This window comes from Pinus tabuliformis, chromosome 4_2, assembly GCF_031772625.1.
Source record: "Pinus tabuliformis cultivar Carrire ecotype Pingquan chromosome 4_2, CPIR1, whole genome shotgun sequence".
Lineage (NCBI taxonomy): Eukaryota > Viridiplantae > Streptophyta > Pinopsida > Pinales > Pinaceae > Pinus > Pinus tabuliformis.
The window spans coordinates 27,594,513-27,619,969 of NC_142304.1; the positions used below are offsets into that span (position 1 = coordinate 27,594,513).

Genomic DNA, 25,457 nt, shown 5'->3' on the forward strand with positions numbered 1-25,457 from the left:
ATCTACATGATGGGATTTTTGGATGTGAGTTTCAATGACCTAAGGAGACATGGTGGCCAATTCACCCTTTTCCTGCATTAAAAAGAATATTTTAATTAAAATAAAAGAGGGAAAGTGCTCTATGATTAAAATAATAATAAAATAGAAGGTTCTAGAGGGGTCCATCAGATCTATAAAAGAGGAGGAGGAGGCCATTGGAGGATATCTTGGTTTTGATATTTTTTCTTGTATGTGACGTTGAGAACCTGGTTCTCTACTCCAGCAGTAGCCCCAAGACGGAAACCCTCGGGTGATTCAGTGAGAGTGGGCAAGCACCCATCTCTTCCCTCGGCGAATCCATTCAAGGGTCACAGGTTGCAGTTTATTGTGTATCAGTTTATTTTGGGAGGCCCATTGTGCCATTATTGTTGATCTATTTGTTGCCAATTTATCTTAGCTATTCTGTTGTTCTAGCATGTAAAACCCCAGTTTATATATTATAATAAAGCTTAGATTGTTTCTGCTTATCATGTTATGGAATTGCATGCATTTCATCTGTTATATTTTACATGGCAATCTTCTGTTTATGAGTAGAAATTCCTTGTGAAGGGTTTGTTCCAAATTCTCCTCAATTGGGACATGAAACTCACTTCCCCTTTCATGTATTTAGCAAGTGCTTGACTATCTTCTTTGGGAGGTTGGGCTATTGACCACTTGATGTGATCCATGACTTCATTCTCAATGAGGTTTAGGTCTGTTTTCTTCCATGCAAGGAAATTTGAAGCCCCAACCAGTTTGTTGCTTTCCTTGCAAAAAGACATTTTGGTAGTTTCAAATGAAGTCATATACTTACTTGAGTAAATGTTGCTTCTTCCACTTGCTTCCTCCTTAATCTTGATGTTGATGTAGATAGTAGAAGATTATTCCTTGAAAGAGTGATGAGAGAGAGCTTGTTTTACGAACCTTCTTGAAGATTATGACAATGTTCTTTGATCTAGTCTTCCTTAGTCTTTTGAAGAGCTTCCACTCCTTCGGTGATGGATGAATGATGAACTTGGAAATGCTTCTAGGGTTTCAATCCTTTCTTTCTGCTTCCTCCTTGATGATGATTTCTTTGATCTAGGGTTTCGGTATGATGAAGATCTTGATCTCTTGCTTGATATCTTTTGTCTCGCTTTGATCCTTCCTTGAAACTCGATCTTTGTGTGCCTTCTTGATTAGATGCCCCTTCTAGACTTTAGCACCTTAGCTCTGATACCATGTTGAGAAATCTAGGGCATCAATAGTTAGGTGATTTCTCTACTTATGATAATTGCTTGTGATAGGCTTTTGCTTCTTGACTATGATCTTCTCTTCCTTGTAATTATTATTGTGTTATTTTCATCAAGACAATTACCATGAACAAATAAAGAGACAAGAGACACGGTATATAGGCTTGTCAGCCAGGGCCAAAACCTCTCACTCTTTGAGAGGAAAACCCAACCGAAATTCTTCTTATAGATCTTCAATTGTCGAACACCAAGACCATGACAAAGACCCTTGACACTAGAGTCCTCCCAAGACCAAGTCACTAGCCTCCTTTCCAACACTGCTCTTCTTCTTCCCTTTCTCGGCTTCCTTGAGAATCTTGGTCTCTTCTTGAAGGTATGCAACCCTACCACAAAAACCTTAGATTCTTTTCGCTTCCTTGAATAGTCTCCTTAAGAGCAGTGTTATTAGAATCGAACCGGAATCGATGGAACTGGCCGTTCCAGCTGTTTTTGGCCCAAAACTCGTCTAAACCGGGCCTCTGAACCGGAATAGGCCGGTTTGGTACCGAACCAGCCGGTTCCGTGCAATGTGTACCTATGCAAGCCAACGTAAAAAATTTGCCTTTTTTTATTTTTTTTTATTTTTTCAATTGGTTGGCTGACTTCTAATTCTCCCTTAGGCTAGCCTCATATTCAAACCTATGGCCCTAGTATTGTTGTACAATTCATGGTAATGTTATATTCTTAAAGTAAAAGGATGAAAATGAATTTAAGGAGAATGTTACTTTTAAATTTTTAACATTGCCATGAAATGACCTAGGATGTTTGAGTGGCTCCAACCTCATTGGACTTCATATGGAGAAAGTAGAATTTTAGATTTCACTCAAAATCCAACAATCTTAATAGTTTTTCAGGATTTTAGGATTGGGGGGATTGCAAAGTTTCCATTGAATTTTGTCATGTACGAGGGTATGGAACTAGTATTTTATAAAGAGCAACAAGCTCTCTATGTACTTTGATGTTAGTGACATTGCTTGTTGGACTCCTCTATCATGACTCTACTAAAAATGTACCCATCACTCAAACAAAATCTTGACATCACATGTCACGTTTTTTCTATCTTATTTTAATGCCTAAATGGTTATATTGATGGCGAAGACCCCTATATAGGCAATGGTTTTGATGATATGTAGGCATTTGTTGTAGAATGATTTTTTTGGATGCTAGAGGCCATCTAGAACCTATTTTTTGATGTATTTTCGGTTCAGAGATGGATTGCACTCGATGCTATTTTGGTTATGTGCACCCTTACATGCTATGTAAATGAGAACTTTTGCATATTTGTGTATAAATGGTTTGGATCCATATGGATGCACATGAATATATATGTTTTTTTTAAATATGAATATTTTATGTGTTTTTGGTAAACCGGTTTTTTACCAGTTCCGGTTTTTTACCAGTTCCGGTCTGGTTCCAACCAATCCCCGGTCCCGTCAACTGCAACTCAGATCACTCCTTCAATTTCCTCAGCAAGCCCTACCCCAGAAAATCGAATTCTTGATCAACTCGGTGTGTTCTCCAAGTGACCCTCAAGCCTCTTATACTTTTCTCGTTGAAAATTCCACGACCAAGATTAAGTCCCTAATCAATGACTAAGATTAGATATGGTTTGATCCAAGACTTTTGGACCATTCTAACTCAATTTTATGTTAATTCACATTAATATTTTATTTTCCCTAAGTTTAGACTTAGGGACTCCATTAAAAATATTAATTATTTTAATATCTCCCAAACATGCTAGATTCTGCCCAAACCATTTCTGGGTATTGGAGATCTCATGTGCTTTAGCCTCTCCACCAATTTTCGTGGCTAGAGCGCATCTGATGCTACCCCAAATCAACACTCCCTCTTAGCGAGGACTATGCTCTAGTAATACTCTTCATTGAGCATCACCCTGATCATACATCATCGGTCCTTGTGCTGATGCTAGGCTTGCTACCCAACATCCTCTGCACTACTACATCATGTACTGCTACCCATGGCCCTGCCACTACCACTATTGCATCTGTAGAGGAGCTCCCTCTATATCCTTGTTGCTACCCATGGCCCTGCCACTACCACTGCTGCATCTGCACTGTAATCCCTCTCATCATGCTGCCCATAACGCTGCCACTGCTAACTGCTACACTGCAACTCAGTTACTGAGAAGTAAGTAACTGATCTCCTAACTCTGACATCTCTGTTAGTTCTGCTACTCCTCTTCGGGGCTCCCGTAGCAAGGTATAATCCAAGAGGTTGGGTACCTCGAGGATCCTGCCCTTCATCGCCTATAGTCCGCCTGACTACAGCTTGATGTCTCCTCACTTCCTCTCACGAGGTGCATGAGAACTCATGGCACAATCATCATCTTTCTCCACTTCTTTCTCCGCCCTTGTTGGTGCAGCCTTGGTCTCAGAAGCCTCTCCCTTGCTCTTCTTCCTTGGACACTGGCTCGCATAATGACCCAGTTCCCCACAGTGGAAGCATTTGACCTTGGAGAGGTCCTTCTTCTTTCGTTTCTCCTGCTTTCCCTCAGATGCTAGGGCAGCATCCTCCTCTTCCTCCTTCTTGATTCTGACCCCCTTGTCACTGCTTCCTGCCTTGGTTAGCCTTCTAATCTCTCCCTGACGAAGAGCCACCCACAGTTCCTCCCAATCTTGAAGGGTGGATCTGCCCAGTATGCTCTAGACAAATACCTCACAGTCCTCTAAGACTGCATTCAATGCGGTCCTCACCATTAATTCCTAATCCGGCGTGGCCCCTATGGAAGTCAGCTGATCCCGGATCTCCTTCAATCGACTGAGGAAGGTGTCTATCTGTTCTCCCTTCTGCATCTGGTATGACTGCAGCTGATTTTCCAGTAGCATCTTCCTCTGCACGGAAGTATGCTGATACAATTTTGTCAGGGCCTCCCACATCGCATTTGTTGTGTCCTTTTCGGCAATATGTGGTACTACATGGTCCTTGACCCCGTCAAGGATGATGCTCTTGGCCCTTGCCATTGCCTCCTGGTACTTTTCGTTCTCATCCGGGTCAACTGGGATCGCTATTGTGTTCAAGGCGAAGTGCTTGAGACGATTCCTGTCTAGAATGGACAAGATCATGGCCTTCCAGACTACGAAGTTTCAGGCTCCGTCCAGTCTGTCCTGATCTCTTATCCCGTTCACAGCCATTTCGTTGCTCCTCTTTCGACTCTTCTGAGTCTCTCTACTTCCCTCTTCGAATTTGTCGGTGTGACTCCCTCTAAGCCTCGATTTACCTCCTGGAAACCTCTTTGCCAATGTCGAGATGCCCCCACTCCGATCATTAGTGCAGTTGTACCACTGATCCGGATTTCTTGGCTAGAAATCCTCGGCAGCAACTCCCTCCTCCTTGGTCTTCCCCTGTTAGTTAATGTTCTAACCACAGTACCCCACCAGCTTCACTCCGCAACTTAGCCACAGCCTCCTATGCCCCAACAAACTGAAGGTTAGAGCCTCTAGGATCTGCGCAATCCCAGCACCAGCAAAATCCGCACCTCCTGGCCACGGGCGTCAATCCTTCCTCAATGAGAAAGATGACCAGGCACTGCATAGGTCAAGTCTACTCCTCTCTGTCACTGTGTTGGTCCTCTTCCTGGCTCAAACTGATGACACAGGCACTGTGTCACCCCTTCCTTGCTGCTTTTCCGCTAGGAACAGCTTCTGTCACTCGGGACAGTTGTTTTTGCTGTTGTTGCTCTACTCAGTTGATGCCCTTAGTTATCCTATGATCTGCAACCACCCTCTGATACCATGTTGGAATTTCTCAATCTAACTGTTAGAAATCCTTCCTGTACTTTTTGATTTATTTCTTCCTACTTGTTCTGTTAATTAACAAGTTATTTACCATGTAAATACTGAAAATAAATACAAGTATAGTCTCAACACATACAGATCATCAACTGAAGGAAAAACAAGCACACAAGTGACACCGTTATTTTTGGACTAATGTCCCCGGAAAAACCCAATGCGGGAAAACCAGTGCAACTATCTGAGGGTTTTATTATTAAGCAGTTTCAAAATACAATCTGGGTGCCAGAAATGGCTCACCCAACAGAGAATACTCTTGGCAGTAGTACCTCTCATTCGGAGACGGATATCAGCCCCAATCTGCCCCACGAAATCTCCCAGCGTCAGCTTTTAGGGTTTGTGTCAACCTCTTTGGCCCAGCGTCAGCCCCTAGAACCTCTGTGTCTCCCACGCTAGCTCTTTTTGGCACTACGCAGCTCCTGGCTACCTCTGCGTGGCCTCTGGCTGCCTTTGCATGGCCTCTAGCTGGCTCTGCGTCAACCTTCTCCTGGCTTCTGCGTTGATGCTCCCAATACCCTCTCTGCTTCTATATTCACTGCCCCTCAGTTGCAACTTAGATCACTCCTTCAATTTCCTCAGCAAGCCCTGCCCCAGAAAATTGAATTCTTGATCAACTCAGTGTGTTCTCCAAGTGACCCTCAAGCCTCCTCTTATACTTTTCTCGTTGATAATTCAACGGCCGAGATTAAGTCCCTAATCAACGGCTAAGATTAGATCTGGTTTGATCCATGACTTTTGGACCATTCTAACTCAGTTTTATATTAATTCACATTAATATTTTATTTTCCCTAAGTTTAGACTTAGGGACTCCATTAAAAATATTAATTATTTTAATATCTCCCAAACTGGTTAAATTCTGCCCAAACCATTTCTGGGTATTGGAGATCTCATGTGCTTTAGCCTCTCCACCAATTTTCGTGGCTAGAGCACATCTGATGCTACCCCAAATCAACATTTACAATGTGTAACATGTCTTCATTACATGACAATGACTCTTTATACTTTTATGACCAGAAGACAAAATTCCTAAGGGCTCTCAATGGGAGCTCATGAAACCCATGATGCAAGCATTACAATAATTTTATTTTTCTTCTTTGCATCTCTTACATAAAAATCACAATTACATGTCATTATGAAGACCGAATGTAGTTACACGTTTTCAACAGAGATAGATCTTTGTTTTGGGCTGCAGTAAAGGAGATAGAACAACATGGGCATTGAGGGTCTTTTCAGTGCCAAATTTAGGAGGCTGAAGTGCTGATTAGAGGGTTGAGGACCTGTTCTTGAAGGCCAAGGTTAGGGAGGCTTGTTTGAAGGTCTGTTGGGGCATGATCTGTGGGCAAAAAACTTTGTTTGGGCAGAACGTAAGTTACAGGTAGGCTGTGTGGTAGGCCGCAGGCCATACCACCATAGCAAGGTACTTGCGTGGGTCTATTTAGGGTTGTGTTGTGCCCTAATCTTCAGCTTGGAGGCAAAGGGTTCACATAAAGTGATGCCGCAAGGATTGAAGGTTGTTTGAGGACTGTTCAGTGATTGTTTTAGGGTTGTTGCAGTGTGCTAAAGTGCCCTAACCAGGAACAGTCAAGGGCAGCATGGTACAACAAATTTGGAGGTAAGGTTGTTTTGTGTTGGGTCAATGTTTTGACTAGTTTTGGATCATTTATATATGCAGCCTGTGGGAGCCAATTTGGAGGCTTGATGTGGTGATCAAGAGATTTCATAGCAGTAGATCTTGCAGTGAAGGATTGGGTGCCATTGATCTGGTGGAGGGTAGTGTGTTAGCTACCCAAAATAGCCCTAGACAAGCTATCTTGAAATGACGAAGAAGAGTTGAAGGTTGGGTGAATATTGGTGCCGAAAGTGAACCACTTTGATGGACAAAAGTGACTGTTAGGTAATATTGGAGCTCGGGAATTGGCCAGCCCAGAGAGCATATTGGATCAGTCCGTGTACATGCAGCAGAAGTGACTTGCAGCAGTGTTAGGTGGCAGCCCTCCTGGAGTCTCGATGTGTTGTCCTTTGAAGGACTAAGGGCAGCCAGTGAGCAGTACAGGAGCCAAGGACCGTCAGGACAAGATACGACATAGAAGTTGCAGCAAAGATTGTCATTGTATCTTGTATACCTTAGACTGTTGTATTATTCTGATTTGGTTTAATATAACGAAGATTGGGTTGTACATTATTGTACAATATTTGTTAAAAATTGTGTATATTTTTGCATATGTGATTTACTGCTTTATATTTTCCGATGTGCAAAGTAGTTCTTGTTGAGATTCCTGGTTTGGTACCGTCAGAGATTTTAAGATTCTAACCTAGACCCAAGATTGTGGAAATTCAATAGAAAGGGCTTTGCTAGAGGGTTGACTTGGTGCTTGGACAGGATCTTGGTCAAGGTGCTTGGGTCTTGGAAATCTCATTTGATCTGATTCTCGAGGGATATATTTATTTAGATTAAAAAGTGATATAAGATAAATAAGACTCTGATGATAAATGCTTGCTTATCACATAGGCATGAATCCTTGAGACAAGAGAATCTTTAAGTTGATGCTTAACCCATGGTGTCCTTTCCGCCCTTCTGCTTGCCCTTTGCCAAACCCACATATATAGATCATTACAATATACTAGGATAATAAAGGTAATGAGCCTAAAGCAGGCGCTTTTGGAAGTGAGGCCATAATACTGCCTTTCTTTCTTTTCTTCTTCTTAAAAAAAGAGGAGATTCTTTCTAGGTTTTCCCCTTGGAGGGGCTTTGCCCTGGAGTGGAGCCTACATTTTGTGTTCATTGTCTTTGATGATCTTCAAGGTTTTTGGTAATTATTTGATGAACGAAACATAATAAAGAAAAGAAGCTAACATAATATCACAAGAAATTATCAAGTATAAGAGAAATCACCCTAATTAGTTGCTGTATTGATTTTTCAACATGGTGTCAAAGCTAAGGTGACAAGAAGGCAACTTGAAGATCATCCTTGTTGGCTAGAGTGGAAGACAATCTTTGAATAAAACACTAAGGAAGGGAAAAAGAAAGAAGAAGAAGACCTTTTGACTATCACTAAGGAAGGATCATACCTCAAACATTGTCACCTTGAAGAAGAAGCTTTATCATCTTGAAGAAGGAGGATCATCTTGAAAATTGAAGGTTTTGAAGTCTCTCACACAAGTGGAAGGAATCATCATCAAGAAGGCATTATCATTTGACAAGTACTACATCATATTATATGTCTCAATCTACAAGTCAAATGGCTTCATTTTGTAAGGAAAGCAACAAGCTCAGTGGGTCAACAAACTTCATAGCATGGAAGAAGAGGATTGATACTCATAGAAAATGAAGTCATGGACTATGTCTTGGGCAACATTACAAAATCAGCAAAAGATAAGTCTCAAGAATTAGTAAGTGAGGCCATAAAGGATTCTCATTGAATCCATTAAGGACCCTCTCATTCCCTTTGTTGCAGAATTAAGTACATCAAAAGCAATCTATGAAAAGTTGGTGAAATTGTACTTTGTTAGTACCTCAGGTCATAAAATATCCTTGAGGAATCAACTATATAAGACAAGGATGGCAAAGGACAAAGATATATCTTCATATCTTATGAAGATCTCGCAAATAAAGGATCAAATGCAAGCACTTGGGGAAGTTATCTTCAATTCAAAAATAACTACTTGTGTACTAAATGCTTTGCCATCAAAATGGAGCAGTTTTGTGTCTAGCATCTACTCAAGAAAAGAGACAACTCCCTTTGATGAACTATGGGCTCAATGTAAATTAGAAGAAACCAGATTGAAGGCAAAGGGTGACACCCAACCAAATGAGAAATCTCAAGCTTTCGCTGCTACATCTAAGACGAAGAAAGGGAAGTTCAGAAAGTTTGAACCCTGTAAAAAGAATCATGGAAAACCTAATATGTCCAAAGTTCAATGCTATGGATGCAATGAGTATGGACACTTTAAGAGAGATTGTCCTAAGTTCAAGAATGACAAGAGGAAGGAAAGAAGTGGAGCTCATACAGCTGATGAAATGGAGTAACTTGAAAACGAAGCCAAAGAAAGAAGATCCTAAAGATCTTTATTATTGAACAAGCTTCTCATCTATCAGGTTTATTTGTAGTTTGTTTTCGTGATTATTAGAAGATGGCACTTAGAGTAGCATAACCAGTTGAATTAGTTAGAAGAGTCTTTATTTTTTATGGCATCATGGAAGGAAGTGTTACTACACAAACTAGCAGGGGTCCTACAATGGGGGACCTAAAAGGACAACTACTAGGGCACAGCAACAAATGGGACAGAGGCCCACTGTCACCACAACATATGTCCCCTTCTCTTCTCGAATTTTCACCGACGGGAGGAGTCCCAGTGTCCCTCACTTGTGATAGGTGTTCCTAGGATAGGTTTTAACTTTTAAGTGAGGCAAGGTGGCTCATTCAATGGAAGGGTTCGATGAAAGTACAAGATTTGGGAGAAGCCAAGAGGACTTACCAAGAAAAACCCCTTGAAAGGAAAACTACACAAGACCTAGGGTCAAGATGTTTGACGAGATAAATTTCATCCAAGGTCCAGGTAGACAAAAGAAAAGGTTATTATTCATATACTTCAATAAGCACTAAAGCTCAACCCTTCAAATAATCCCCAAGTTGAAGTGTAGCTTCTAGGGTTCCCACTGTTGAATAATGTAACTAGTGTCAATCTTCATAATTGTATTTGAGTCATGATGTAATGTATTTGTCAAAAGAAAGAAAAGGAATTTTATTATTAAAGAAATTGACTTATTAAAGCATGGATTTCATGCTTGGGTCAATGGTTTATAGGTCAAAACCTCTATTGTAGGCTCCTAGGGTTTATGTCAATTGTCCTTGTTCATGTCATAACGTAATAGACCCTTCTTGGGCATTGTCAATCAAGAAACGAATTTATTTTTGATGTAAATTAAGTCTTCTATGCCTCCTCCACCAAGTCAGCCTCAAACTAGACAAGTCGGCCTAATTGAGGGGAAGAATCTCCTATATAAAGGAAACAACTCGACCTAATTTGGAGCACTCACTCATCAAGTTCGACCTGTAACTTCTGGGACAAGAAAAAGTGTGAAATTCAAGGAACAAGGAGGAAAGGACTAGCGAAAAAGGACTTTGTCAAGCACAAGAAGTTGAAATTTTCTCTCTTTCACTCAACGTGTGAAGCTGTTGAGCTGCTGGAAGGGTTGAAACTATAGTCCTGAAGTTGGGCCAAAATTTTGTAGTTGGGGGTCGAAATTCTGAAGTTGAGAAGTAGAAATACTGGGTTGTAGTTTCATTTGAGAAGCTAACACTTGGTAACTTTGGGAGAGATCATCTATTGGAAGAAAGGGTAGACTTGGTGGAGGAGGAAGGTCTTTTGGTCTAGGGTCTTGGTCTATCTCAACTTGAATATGCTAGTGGAAGAGTTTGACTGGGTTTTCCCCTATAGATGGGTTTTAGCCCTAGCTGAGTGCCTACATTTGGTGTCATTGATCTTCATGTTGTGTTTTGATGATTGCTTGATGAAACAAAGATAAAAGAAGAACATAACAAAGCTAATAAGAATACAAAAATATCACAAGTAATTATCAACATAAGAAAATCGTTCTGCCTTTCCGATTTTCTAACATGGTTTCAAAGCTAAGGTGAAGAAGGAAGAAAAAGGCAGCTTGAAGATCTATTGAAGAAAATGGGATCAAAGGAAGGTCATTAAGGAAAAGGATTATACAAGGAGACTACTATCTATAGGAACTGTTGTCACTCAGATTGTACAAACATGGTGTGACAACGAATCAGAGCAGGGGTTGTCACTCTGATCCCCGCCCACTCAGTTCTAGGTGTCTCCCAACAACAGACTATGGGGGGTAATCCCTATCGAATATAAAAATGAAAGACCAGTTGGCAACCACCAATTCCGAGAGACACGATTGAATGGCCTAGCCACTTGGTTGATTATAGCAAGTTAAGAGATTAGATTAGATCGTTATATGAGACCAATGCCTTATGGAGTCAACTATTTGCTTTAGATCAATTAAATACTAGGTAACCGAATGAACAATCGCTGCTTAGATGCTTTGCTATCCTATATGAAGTGCAAGTCCTACAATCTAGGTGATATGCCAAAATCTTGGTTAATTTTAATTATATGCCTAGCTAAATGTATCATTTCTCTTAACTATTTTGAAGCTAGTCTCTAGGGTAGGTTGTGAGAAAGAAGCCAAGGGGAAGCAAGCAAAGGTTTGGTTAACGATACCTCCCCTTAGGTTCTAGCCACCTGATGCCTCTGGTGCTACAGAGACTGTGGCTCTGACGACTGCAAGGTCACTGTGTTAACCACTAAAGAGGTGCTAGGCTCCTCAAGCTAGATGAGAAAGGTGGTCCTATTCTCTATCAACCAAGCTTATGCTTGGAAGTAAGTTATTAATGCAAGACTAATCCTAGAATGCAATACAAGATGATGTGAGTGTTCTTGAGTTAAGATTGTTTATTAACTTTAAGTACTTAATTATTATTATCTTATGGCAAGGAGTACTTATCAATGAATAAGAGACAATCTTATATACAAGATGGAATGCTCAGTTTCACTAGTGCCCACAAGATTCAAAGATAACCAAGAGATAATTCCCAAGTATCAAATGACAACAAGATAAATCCTCTTAACAATAGATTATCAATATGCCAAAGATAAAGTTGTCATCCACAATAGATTTTAACCATGAAACAATTAATGATGGCAAGTAAAAGAGAGCTAGAGCACTTATCCAAAAATGTTACCTAGAACAATTAACCAAGGTTATTGTTAACACTTATGCGAGATATCAATTTTCTTAAGACAAATAGATGATTGATGCTCTTTACATAATTAGCAAATCCTCAAGATAAGATATCACAATGCCAATTTGAACAATTATATCTTCAATGCTAATTATACAAGAACAAGGATTACTTAAGTTCAAGAAATGATCTCCTTAGTTAACACCAACTTAAGCAATAGAAACCACTCAACAAGAGATGAGATTAATGTGCTTATGTGAGTAAGCTTATTTAGGTGCAAAATTGAATCTTTGAATAATATGAAACTCACAAGAAACCAAAGTGTCAGTGTTCTTATTAGCAATAAGATACTTCACCAATTGTCAAATCACTCAAGGAAACTAGATGTAAACAATTCTTTCCACATTCTCTCTTTTATTCACATGTGCAAAGTCAAGAAGATTTGAAGTTTGACCAAATCATAGAGGCTTCCACTTGACCAAGTTTTGCCCTGTTATGCTTGATCGATAATTTTCCTCTGTTTAACTAAAAATCTATCCAAGTTTCACTGCAGAAGGAGGTCGGATTTGACCGCAGAGAGAGTATGTTTGGCCACAGGTCCGACCACAGCAAGTCAACCGCAGATCCAAGTTGACAACAGGGGTCAACCATAGGTCCAAATTTGATTGCAGGGGACAAGTTGAACAAGATGAATAGTTGACTAGAATTGACTAATTTGAAGGCTTCACCAGCATTGACTAAGTTCGAATTTTGACCAGGTTTGACTAGTGAATATATTTGGATTTTGTCACAGATTTATGGAATATTCTTGGAATTGTAAATATTATTGAAGAACAAATTTCGCTTTGATTTCAGACTTTTGTGATTGATGTTCCTTATTTAGAATGTCTTTCAAATCAATCACATCATTAGTTGTTGGTCGACGTTTCAAACCATCTAATGCGGTTCATCCCAACCGTGGGAAAAATTCGACAACTTTTCTTCAACGAGAAATTCGTTGTCTCTTATGTGCATGGTTGTCTCTTTATCATCTTATTGTTTTCATTGCATTTTGTTGAGATTTTCTATGTATAATTGCTCAATGATATAACTGGCATAAGTTTATGCCTAGTTGGGCAGCTTCAAAGGATAGTGTTGAGGATTGTTTAGGACGCTATCTAGAGGTAGAATCAAAGGTGTGCTCATTGATAAGGCCTAGCCTAAGGCAAGATAAGGTCTGCTAAGGGGGGTTGGACTACGTGCGATCCATACACCGATGTCGAGATCGTTTGCCAACCTGAAGTGTGATGTGTTGATCAAAGTTTTGTGCATACCCGTGTGGGGATGTTTCCTTTGGAGCCATCGCATTATATTGCAGAGTATGTGTTCAAAAGAAGAGTGTTGTTTTGAAGTTGCAGAGACCTAAGTATACCGATGCCATATATTGTCATGAACCTTGTATTATTGTAGAAATATCTTGAATGGTTGAGCGAGGATCCTTGTCAAGTATGTGTAGAAGATGCCTTGTACACACAGTTAGTATTCTACTGTCGTCATGTCCCCATTATTTATTCTTCTTCATAGTACAGCCAAGGTGGATTTCCACGGCAGGGGATGGCCAGGCCTGTGGAGCAGGTTATGTCATCACGGATCCCGATGGAGTTTTGAGGAGTTTCTACGAGGTCCAACGGCATTCGCTTGGTATAGTCCATCATCTGCACAGTTTCCCTTTCATTCCGGTGCATTCCGACAACTTTCAAAAAATTGAGTTATTAGTGGGCTTGACACAATTAATTATGCTTAAGGTGGCATTACGGGAGGAATACATGGCAGAACACATTAGTTTAATAGCTCATTGGAACCAGAATGAGAAGATCTACATGATGGGATGGTTAGATGAGAGTTTCACTAACTTGGGGAGATATGATGGTCAATTTACCATTTTCCCACATTAAAAAGAATATTTTAACTGAAATAAAAGAGGGAAAAGTGCTCCATGATTAAAATAATAATAATATAGAAAGTTCTAGAGGAGTCCATCAAATTTGTAAAAGAGAAGGACGAGACCATTGGAGGACATCTTGGATTGAGTATTGTTTCTTGTATGAGAGGTTGAGAACTCGGTTCTCTACTCCATTGGTAGCCCCAAGACGAAAACCCTCGGGTAGAGAGATTGGGCGAGCACCCATCTCCCCTTGGTGGATTCATTCAGAATCCACAGGTGTAGTGATTGTTTTTCTATTTCAGTTTGGAGACTGGAGGGTCATTCCCAGCTATTGTATTGGCATACATCTATATATAATAACGCTGGATTTTGGTTGTTTCATTTCTCATTGTTCCTCATGGTATGATTTTTAATGAGATTTTTTGCAATTTATAGATTTATGATTTGGGTTTTACATAGCAATTTTCTAGACAATGCATGATAGTTTTATATGAAGTGTTTGTTCCAAAAGTTTTGATTTGGGACAATATAGTGGTATCAGAGCGTCGAACTTGGCTCATCCTGCGGATTTTCAACTTTCTGTTGTAGCTATTATGATTTGAGGGTTTTCGGGTTATTTACAATAACTAAGAAAAGTACCAAACTCTTGCTTGATTATTTCATCAATTTGGGAGAAATTTGTCTTGCACATCATACAAAAGTTCTATTACCAAGTATTAGACAAATTCTTTAGAATTTGTCTCCTACTTAATGATGATACGACAAATTGGTTGCTACATTTCTTTTGAGAGGCGGCGTTGATCCAATTTTTAAGAGGTTGATTCCTAACCCAATGTTTCGAGCATGAAGTTTATAGAAGTCATGGATTAAAATTTGGTCAAGTGGGCCTCGTGCAAATATTTTCATTTTTAAAAGGGACTGACTCTATTGTTTTATTAGCTGAATATTTCAAGTCGATGTTTTTCAGTGGCCGAAATTATTAAAGGAAGAGTGATTTTATCAAAGTCAACCAATTATAAAAAGGTCATGAGATATGCATTCAGGGTTTTATTAGCCGCCTAAGCATTTTGGGCAGTGGTCCAATTCAATCAAGCGATGGGCGAAGAATAATTGTTTTATCCCAGGGTGAAAATCAAAATTATTAAAAGTGCGGTGGCAAGTTATTTTGCAAAGGTAGCGGCGTATTAATTTTTTTAAGAGAGGCTATTAGTATTGACCGTGCCAAAAGAAAAGGTCGAATTGTTGTGATCAGAGGCCGAACGCTTTCATTTTATGGTTGTGATTATTCATTGATAACCCCAATTTTTGAGCCTCAAGACCAAGATTATTTTGTCACAGGGATCAGGGCCGAATTTCATTGGTAATTGGCAAGGGACCAAGTTCGTGTTGAAGGGTCATTGGGTGTGTTGTTGGTGATCAGAGTGAGTGGACGTAGCGACGCTCCTGGGTTTGACTGTGCGGGAGCCAACATGAGAAAGCGTCATTACCACTTGTTTGAAATCACGCAATTGGAATCACTTTGTTTGTAGGAGTTAACACCAACACTTGGACATATAATGTTGAATGCGGAGGAGGTATGAATGATGTTGGAAATCCTTGTGTATGGAATGTTTTTATTGAACGTCGGATCAAGCGTGAACGTAGACACCACCAGAGTATCTCACCACCTGTCAATTGATCGCGAAGTTCATGTTGTTGGGTCAACAAAAGCCAAACAAACTACAATTGCACGTAGAATTGTCAAGGACACAGAGTAGTTGGGCCAAGACTATGCACACAGAGGAGAAGCTACATCGGGTTGAATCATTGACGGAGTTTCATCCAATGTGACTACTGCAGACAATTTTTAATACTAGTCGTGGAAGTTGTCAGGTAGCAGAGATCATAGTGAGGGCACTACATGAGAATGTCTAGAGGACAAATAAATATGTATTATTAAAGTCCAAGTAGTAGAGTAGACAACGTCTATCACACGTGTAGCGGAGTGCATGGGGCCATTTGATCACTTATCCAATGTCTGAGCATTCGTGCATGGAGTTTATGGCACGGGTTTGGAACGTTGTTTGGCAAACAGTGTCACACAAAGGTTAACAACTTCTTTTTCGAGCCACAGGCAGATTCCCTCAGCGGTAACGGCGGAATCTGAGGAGCCAGATTAGATGGAACGACAGTGCACACACAATCACCTGAGTATCACATTGTTGAAGCAGATTGCCTCATTTTCAGAATGGCAAGTTACATATAATTTGCTGAAGTTGTGACTTTCGTTCACAAGGAGGGTTTTCCATAATTAAATTTGGGCCGACTTCTCTCTTACACTTGATGGCCCTGAGCAGAATATAGTTGGTAGGTAATTTTTGTTTATGCAGGGTTATACCCTACAGCACACAAGAAGGACAACGAAGTACGAACCCATCTATTCAATCAACCAAGGGTTGTGTAAGTGGCCAATTCAGTCATTTAAAGGGAGCCACACACAATCTCTTGGTAAAATCCATCACTGGCAATCTCAGAAAATTCTACTGGCACAAAAATTGCATCTACAACAATTGACCAAATTGCAAGGGTTGAGTTCTCCTTGAGTGGTTGTTGTATTCACCTTTAGAACTGAAGGATTTCTCCAGATTATCTTTTCTTGTGGACCAAGTACTCTCTAATAGAGGTTCAACTTTCCAATATATACCAGAAGATACATTTCACATACAGCGGAGTACAGTTGAACTATTTAACAAACTGGCCTCATAAGCAACTCAGCGAAGCTATACCAGAGAATGCAGTGGCAATTTCGGGGTTGAGGGATTAAAGGAGAGCTAAGTCCTTTTGCTGAGGGGACTACACAATTCTGGGAAGTGTATTCTGCTTGCAGGGGCTGAGTTCGTATGCTTTGAAGACTGAAGAAAGGCTGAAATTTTTTTGGGGGTCACAATTACCAGGGTCTCAATATAGCCTTCATTTTAATTAGTGAATTTGAAGTATATCATTGTATGTTCTCTTAGCAAAGGTCGTGTATATTACCATTAGTGTGTCAATTTTGTTGTCAGAGAAGGGAGTTGTTTGTTGTCACTAAGTGTGTTGAGAGGGTATCCTTAATTGTTGAGTCCATTTGTGAGGAAGACTGCTTGTATTGCTATCCATGTTATTGTATGTTATTGAGTAGAACTTGATTTGAAGAAAAGTTGCATGTATCTTGTCACAGAAATTTGTGTGCTTGATTACCAGATTGTTATGTCATGTGAAGGGTATGTGTATTGAATCAGCTATAGAAGTATTGTTGTACTGCTATCAGAGTCATGTAAAATTCAGCTTGATGTGCTAGTCATCATTAAGCTAAACATGGATGAAACCTTTATAAATTCCCTTCATAAACCAGCAACAGAAGTCAGCAGACCCTTCTCAAAGGGGCTCTATGTCATTCTTCAGAAAAAACAACCAACAAATGTGCAGGAGTGGCAGGAGATAGGACACAAGATTTTCTCCCTTGGAACATATTTGAAACACATGAGGGTCACATGGAAAGTCCTCTTCAAACTTGATGAATTTGAAGCCCTCCTTTCCAAAGTGAGACAGTTAGAAGGGAAGAAATTAATTTGGGCTCTAAAACCTGCTATGCTTGCTCTCCTACAACACAAGTTCTTGGAGGAACCTTGTGAAAGGGTTAAACTTCCAGTTGTATCTTGTCTCAGTAACATCATGAGACTAACCGCACCTATAGCAACTTCTAGTTGTATCTTGTCTCAGTAACATCATGAGACTAACCGCACCTATAGCTCCTTACAAAGATGATGTTATGAGGAGAGTTTTCAGACTGATGATAGAAACTTTTCGAGATTTGGACAATAGTGCAGGCTCTACCTTTAGGAAGAAGCTTGATATTTTAAGAGGCATGGCCATGACTAGGACTTATGAAATCAGTTTGATCTAGAGTGCGATGGCTTGATCTTGCAGATGTTCCAATGCTTCTTCAGCATTAGGAAACATCATCATGACACAGTTATAGCACATATTGAGTCCATCTTTCCATCATGTATGAGAGGTCATGATGCCATTTGTCGGGAGTTGCAATCTCGATTGTTGTCTATTTGGAGGAGAAAGCAGTTGGTCTCACCTGCTGCTTACGAGCTAGCCGAGAGGTTGGTTGAGCAGAACATTGGGCTTGTCAGGAGGCAGTTGACCAGGGAGGAGTAGCTTAAGATTGGGGGATCATGCAACAAGAATGAGATGAGGAGGAAGGGACTTTGCTTTATCTGCAAGGGACCTTGGGGACCTGACCACTCATGCTTGAGTGACACTGAGGAGATGACAGCAGTAGAGCAGGGAGATATTCTTTATGTCTGTCAGGATGAGGGCTCTTCCTTGGGCGAGTCCATGGGTTCATACGATGGTACCTCCGAGGAGCACGAGCAGTCATATGGAGTTGATGACAGTAGCCCAGATATGCATCCATGTGTGGCAGAGGAGTATGATGAGCGGTCGATTGTTCCCATGAGGGAAGGAGATCCGGGAGCAGATGAGCGATGGATGATTCAACATAGAGAGCGCACATAGGAGCATGAGACAATTGATACACACAATGTGCGGGATGGGCCATTTTTGGATAGTCAGCTAGTGGCTCACATTGAGCCCATGGTGGAGGATGAGCAGACACCCGTGGGGCCAGTCATTGGAGTGGAGCAGATAGATGTGCAGGCAACCTCCAGGGAGGTAGTATTTGCAGACATTTGTCCTCAGGAGGTGTTGGAGGTTGACGGGGTAGTTTTGTAGGAGGCTAGTAGGCGGCAAGAGTTGTTGGAGATGGTGGTGCATCCATCTTTGGGTCTACCCATTGATGAGGTGCAAACAGATATAGTGGCAGCTAGCAAAGCTGCAACATATTCAGGGAGCAACCCTCTCCAGGAGTTCATAAACAGGGCTTGCAACACAATTTGCCCACTTTTTCCCATTAGAGGGAGAGAGGCAGGATTTCTTGGACATGTTTTGATTGTCCAGGTGGAGCATCAAGAGTTGAGCATGGATCAATATCAGCATAGCAGATGTATTCCTTGCACAGGAATCCATGCATTGGATTGGCGAGAGATCATGAGCTGGTACCCTACTGATGGAGTATCATTTTTAGTCAGAGGCATTGTATTGCAGGAGCCCTTAGAGGTGAGGGATGTTACATGCTTCAGTTGGCAACAGAATTTAGGTTGGCCACTCATCAGTATCTCAACACAGCATTAGCATGATGAGATTGACCTTGGTTTATGCAGAGAGTTGGATTGGAGAGAAGTGATGAGCTAGTATGCAGTTGGTGGGGCAGCATTCACAGTCGGAGCTATAGCACAGCAAGAGCCATGGAGCATTGATGCTCCTTCTTGGTGCCATTAGGATCCAGGTGGATCTACTAGTAGCAGGTTGAGTCAGAGACGGACATGGGATCTAGGTATTGGAGGATCCAGTCATGTTTCAATAACTTGGAGGCGTGACGTGGACCAGTGGTTCGTATGGGATCCAGGCATTGGGTCTCAGTTGCGTTGGGCCACTAGATTGGTCCATAGGTTTGGATTGCTTGAGGGCAAGCAATGTTGGGGCGGGAGGACTGTCATGTCCCCATTTTTTATTCTTCTTCATAGTACAGCCAGGGTGGATTTCCAGGGCAGGGGATGGCCAGGTCCGTGGAGCAGGTTATGTCATCACGGGTCCCGATGGAGTTTTGAGGAGATTCTATGAGGTCCAACGACATTCGCTTGGTATATTCCATCATCCGCACAGTTTTCCTTTCATTCCAGCGCATTCCAACAACTTTCAGAAAACTAAGTTATTAGTGGGCTTGACTCAATTAATTACACTTAAGGTGGCATTCTGGGAGGAATATGTGGAAGAAAACCTTAGTGTAATAGCTCGTTGGAAGTAGAATGAGAAGATCTATATGATGGGATAGTTAGATGAGAATTTCACTGACTTGGGGAGACATGATGGCCAATTTACCATTTTCCCACATTAAAAAACATATTTTAATTGAAATAAAAGAGGGAAAAGTGCTCCATGATTAAAATAATAATAAAATAGAAGGTTCTAGAGGAGTCCATCAAATCTATAAAAGAGAAAGAGGAGACCATTGGAGGACATCTTGGATTGAGTATTGTTTTTTGTATGAGAACCCAGTTCTCTACTCCATTGGTAGCCCCAGGGCGAAAACCCTCGGGTGATTTAGAGAGATTGGGCGAGCACCCATCTCCCCTTGGTGGATTCATTCAGAATCCACAGGTGTAGTGATTGTTATTTTGTTCCAGTTTGGAGACCGGAGGGTCATTCCCAACTATTTTATTGGCATACATCTATATATAATAAAGCTGGATTTTGGTTGCTGAATTTCTCATTGTTCCTCATGTTGTGATTTTTAATGAGATTTTGTGCAATTTATAGATTTATGATTTGGGTTTTACATGTCAATTTTCTGGAAAATGCATGATAGTTTTATATGAAGTGTCTGTTCCAAATTTTGATTTGGGACAATACAACTATTGAGGTTACAATTGTATTGCCAGAGATCTATTGAGGCTACACTGTTTTCTCCAATCCCTTTGACCTGCTCTTATAATCTCTTGTTGGAGCCTCAACAACCATGATTACATCTCAACCAATGGCTAAGATCAATTTGACTTCATCAATAGAAGCCTCTAGAACAAATTCGAACTTCCTTAATTAATTCTCTTTAATTAACTAATTTTTCTAAGTTACACTTAGGAACTTTTTAATTATTGGCTAATTAATTTAATTTAGCCGTCTCCAAGTGTTTTCTAGCGAAACCTTTTCTAGGTTTTGCAAATCTCTTGCTCCTTAGCCTCTTAGACACAATTTGAGAATAGAACACTTGTCCGCTGCTACCATAATCCAAAAACTAACAGTGGTAACACTCATGTGTGTTGCATTGTATAGGTCACCTAGTGAGACTTTGCACTAGGTGCTAGAGTTTTCTTTAACACACCCAATTGTTAACTTTCAAAAGCAAGTCTAAGTTTTACTGGGATCGTAAAGGAGTTTGCTTGATTGGAAAGCAGAAAAAATCCCTTTGTAAACAAGCAACTTATTGTGGATGCTTAAATGCAGGAGGGAGCCTTATTTTATTAGGCAGTCCCCTACTAGGTAGCAAATATTATCTAATGTCCCAGGGATGCAGTGAAGGAGATGGGATTTAATGATGACACTTTCAGGATTCAAGATTCAAGGAACACAGTTATAGTTCCAGATAGACCATCTACTGCAGCAGAAAACAGCAAGAGAATGAAAATTGCCGCAATAGAGTAATATCTAGGAATGTCTTGATGACGTCACAAGCAACAAAGTAGAGCTACAAAGTTGTGAATCAATTTGACCGCATTTTGGAATTAACAGTGAAAACCACAAGTATGAGTGATTAAACTCGGCTTATTTTGTATTAATTATCTGTAAATATATAAAGAAGAAGAGTTTATTCAATGCATGGGAGATACATACTTTCGTCCTGACAGTTGGAAGAGAAAACTTATTGTGATTAAATGGATGGAACGTGGATGTGGATCCTTTGAGGCCCGCCTGCTTTGACCCACAACAAAAATAGGAATGAGTAACAATTGAAGTTGAAGCTGATTCGGTAATGGTGTTGGGGCAAGATATAGACATTTCAAGCATCGAGTGTCAGGTATGACTCCAAATCAACATACACGACTGCAAAATATATATCCAAGCTTCTCTGAAATAAACAAGAGTGGTAAGAAGCTTAGTCCCTGCCAATTTTATCATCGAATTGAAACAAATGTAACATCGTCATTGTAATGCATCACGTAGAGAATGCTCTGATAACTAGTGATGCAAACTCTTTTGCAAAGACTCACTAATAGAACCAATATACCCTGATTTGTGCATCAGTGAATTGATTGTCTCAGTTTTTTTGCACACTGTATGCAACAATACAAGAATTACAACGAACCATATAGCCAAGATATTTAGCAGTTCTAATAGTTCTAGAACACCGATTGTCATACCAAGCTATATATTGAAAAAATTGTGCATAAACTAATTCAAGCAACTTCCAACATAAATACAAACTCTTGAATGCATATAAATACAAATCATCTAGGAACCCTGACAAGTGATCGTGGAACAAAACCAAAGGCAATAAAGAGATATAACCAGTGCATAGTAAACCAAACAATAATGCAGACTTTAAGAATATCAAGAATATAGAGAAAAGAAGTTGCAAGAAGAGAACTTCAAAAAGTCCTTGAAGTGTTGTGCATGCATAAGAATTTTATTTTGTAACTTTTTTACATGTAACTGTGCATTTATGTCCAAAGTTAAAAGACTAGAATTTTATACCTCTAAAAAGAGTTATAAATTAAAATAGGGGGTTGAAACTGCATTTTGGAGTATGATCTAACACTATTTCTACTTGGCTCAACTAGCAACTCTGAGGACTTCAGCATTTTTTTTCTTCCTGAAAAACAAGTTGTTATATAATCAAAGTAGTGGATCTTAGAGAAACCATTGAGAAGTATCTGTAAATATGTAAAGAAAAATATTAAAAGTAATACAATAAACTATTCTAATAAAGTATGGCCCTCAATGTGCTCAATCAACTGCAGTAGATGTAGTTTCACTCACTAGTACAGGTCCAAAATTATCTTCGTACTCTTATCTAAGAGTGACTAATAAAGTCTAAAATTATTTTCGTACTCTTATCTAAGAGTGACTAATAATTATGTATCATGTTGTTTCTTTACGAGAGATTGTATTAATTTTTATATAGAAACAAAGTTTTGGTTTTGATAATTCAATTCTTACATTTCTCAGGTTGATACTAAATCCTTAATGCCCGAACTCAAATAATTGGATATACATACAGACTCAAACTTTGAATGATAAAGTTTTTCAATCGTTTTTAAATGACAACTTTTCTATCATTTTTTAATGATAAGCTTTTCTATCATTGAAAGAAATTAGTCATTGTATATTGTACTTATTAGCATGTTGTTTATTGTACTTATTATTATAAAAAATTAAAAGGGAATGTGACATAATAATTTTTCAACAGAAATAGCCAGAATCCCATTCCCATGGGTTTACGTGAAAATAGGTTCAGTTACTTGAGGCAAGTGGGAGAGGTCCCAAACTTCAATCCAAGTACTTCAGATAAATCACTGGTTAACTTAATTTTATGCACCAATTTTCCAATTTTCATCATATTGCCAGGGGCCTTGGCAGTGGCAACAATTATTATCATTATTACAAGAGGGTTCTCTAAATCAATTTCTGTCAGTCACCAATAATTTCAGAGTACAACAAGCAACTTTTAAGCCAGAGGGGGCACAATAAAAAGATGCAGTCACATGTTTTGACCCATTTCCTCGAACCCTGACCTATTTATTAAAAATCCAAACTATGAGCAAGGATGACCAGCCAGGATACATCAAGTGTTAATTTTAGACAACAATGGTATGTTCTATGCTTTAGCGCAATTTTACCTCAATTTCTTAATTAGCCCAATATCAATATCCAGTTTAGCAATCACATCAACATGATAGTAAAATGCAAATAGAACATAAACATAAACATTAGAAGACAAGCCAAGACAAGAGGACACAAGATGTGGCACCAGCCAGGGACAAACCCCAATGTGGGGAAACCGTTGATCAAATCTTCCTTTAGTCTTCAACAGTTCAGCAGAGAGAGATAGTACAATTTACAGATTCTGATAATTTATACCAGCAGCAAAAGAGCTGTAACCAGAAAAGTCAACGCTGGTCAACAGGGCAGATTTCTACCTCAATTCAGTTTGGTCAAACCCAGTCAACTTCAGCCTCCAACAGCAAGTCTACTCAGCCCAAAAAAGTCCAGTCAAAACTGGACAACAAAGTCAACCCTGCAGCCAGCCCTAGTACAGTCAACGCTGGTCAAACAGGAGGTCAGGTTGCCTCAGTTCTTGTGCCCAGATATGCGCCCTGCTAGGACAGAATTCCTCCACCCAAAATCACAGCAAAATAGGTCAATGCTTGGTCAACACAGCCCAAAAACAGCCTCTGAAATTTTCAGTCAAACCTGGTCAACGCTGAAACAGAAAATGACTGTCCTTTCCTTCGCACGTGTGGAGAGAGAAGCTACCCAGAAATCCGTACCCAATCATGTGAGGAGAGAGAGATGTGTGAGAAGTGAAGTGTGTCCAAATGAGGATGAGGCATCATGTATTTATAGGCAAACATTGAGGATGAATAGACGTGACTGTTGGGCTTCTGAGCCTACATGAGTTCGCTGGCCGACCTTGACAATTTGTCCATAATCAAAATAAATTCATAACTTCATTTGTACATGTCAGAATCGGATGATCTTTAGATCAATCCTACACCTCTCTGAGAGAGGAATCTAATAAAAATATCAGCTGCCATAAATGAGATGACCCATGTGGAGTTTGGCCCTAGTTGCCAATTTTAACATCAAGAGCAACAACCAACAATTTCAGAGTACAACAGTCAACTTTTAAGCCAGGGAAGACACAATAACTATATGCAGTCACATGTTTTGAACCCTCTTCCTCAAATCCTGACCTATCTATGAACAATCCAAAGCATCAAGAAGGATGACTTGCCAGGATACAGCTAGAGCAATAACCAAATAAATGGATAGTGAAGATATATCCAAATAAATAGGTACCTATATATGAAGAATCACAAAAGCCGATTGGCAATTACAACAGAAAATTTTCTTAGAATATTTGACAATAATGTCAACTTGAGGGTTTACAAAAAGAACAAAGTGAGATTGTCCTACCTTATTTATATTCTTTACATTGTGAGGTATGTCACTGTAAATGTCATATTATTTGAAGCTTGTGAAAACTAATTTTGCAAAAAATATCAGAAAGCAAGATAAAAATTTGGTATACCAAAATATTTCATTCCTCAATTCTTTTGGGATATATTTCAATCAATCTATTGTGTTTCCAATCTAGCATCTCAAGGCAGGCATCCCTGCAGTCATCATCATATTTTTCTATTATAATTATTACCACATGTAGTCTTTTCAAACCCTCAAGATGCTTCACAAAGCTTTGCACATAGATATATTTATAACATCTTGGAAGACTATCTGGCATTTATTGCAGCAATGGAGTACTAGTGAGAAGAGAACTGAGCAGAGTAATTTCCTACCTGTTAAATCTTGAAACCCTGAAATGCACTTTCTTTAGTCTTTTTTAGGGCAAGACATAAGGTTAATGCCACAGAGTTTGTTCCTTGTTTCTGGCATGCAAACTTTAGATTGTAAATGTCCCTATAGAGAGATTAAGATGCGAAATGCTTTAGCATAAATGTAAAACCCAGACACTACTAAGCTTCAGATATTTATTTTCCATCAAGGGATCTTCAAGATTGGAAAAACTGTTAACTTCCATAGAGTATTTTTCAAGAGTATAAAAACTGACACTTTCTTGCAAGAGCTTTGCAAATGAGAATCATTCAAGATAGAAAAGACTGAAATTTTCTATCTCGAATTCATCAAAACGGAAAATATTTTCTATAGGGAGTTCTTCAGTATTGGAATAAGTGTTAGCAACTGTGAGAGAAGATGAGTATCTCCTGAAACAATGAAAGGTAAGCTTTCTTAACCAGTTCACAACAACAGATTCCTGCTCAAAACACCTTCAAGTAGTTAAATCTGC

At 39.7% G+C, this 25,457-nt stretch overlaps 1 protein-coding gene across 6 annotated transcripts in view; it reads right to left on the minus strand.

The window, feature by feature from the left end:
* PYR4 (pyrimidin 4) overlaps nucleotides 1–25,457 on the minus strand; it is a 239,364-nt gene that overhangs the window by 119,054 nt on the left and 94,853 nt on the right. For 3 of the 6 annotated variants that reach the window (XM_089428148.1, XM_089428147.1, XM_089428146.1), the window contains exon 2: nucleotides 21,263–21,497. The exons of 1 other annotated variant lie outside the window; for it this stretch is intronic. In XM_089428148.1, the coding sequence (XP_089284274.1) occupies nucleotides 21,263–21,436 (174 nt within the window). In that variant the 5' untranslated portion in view covers nucleotides 21,437–21,497. The remainder of the gene's footprint in view (nucleotides 1–21,262; nucleotides 21,498–25,457) is intronic. 2 more of the 6 variants (XM_089428150.1, XM_089428149.1) reach the window with 2 other exon arrangements.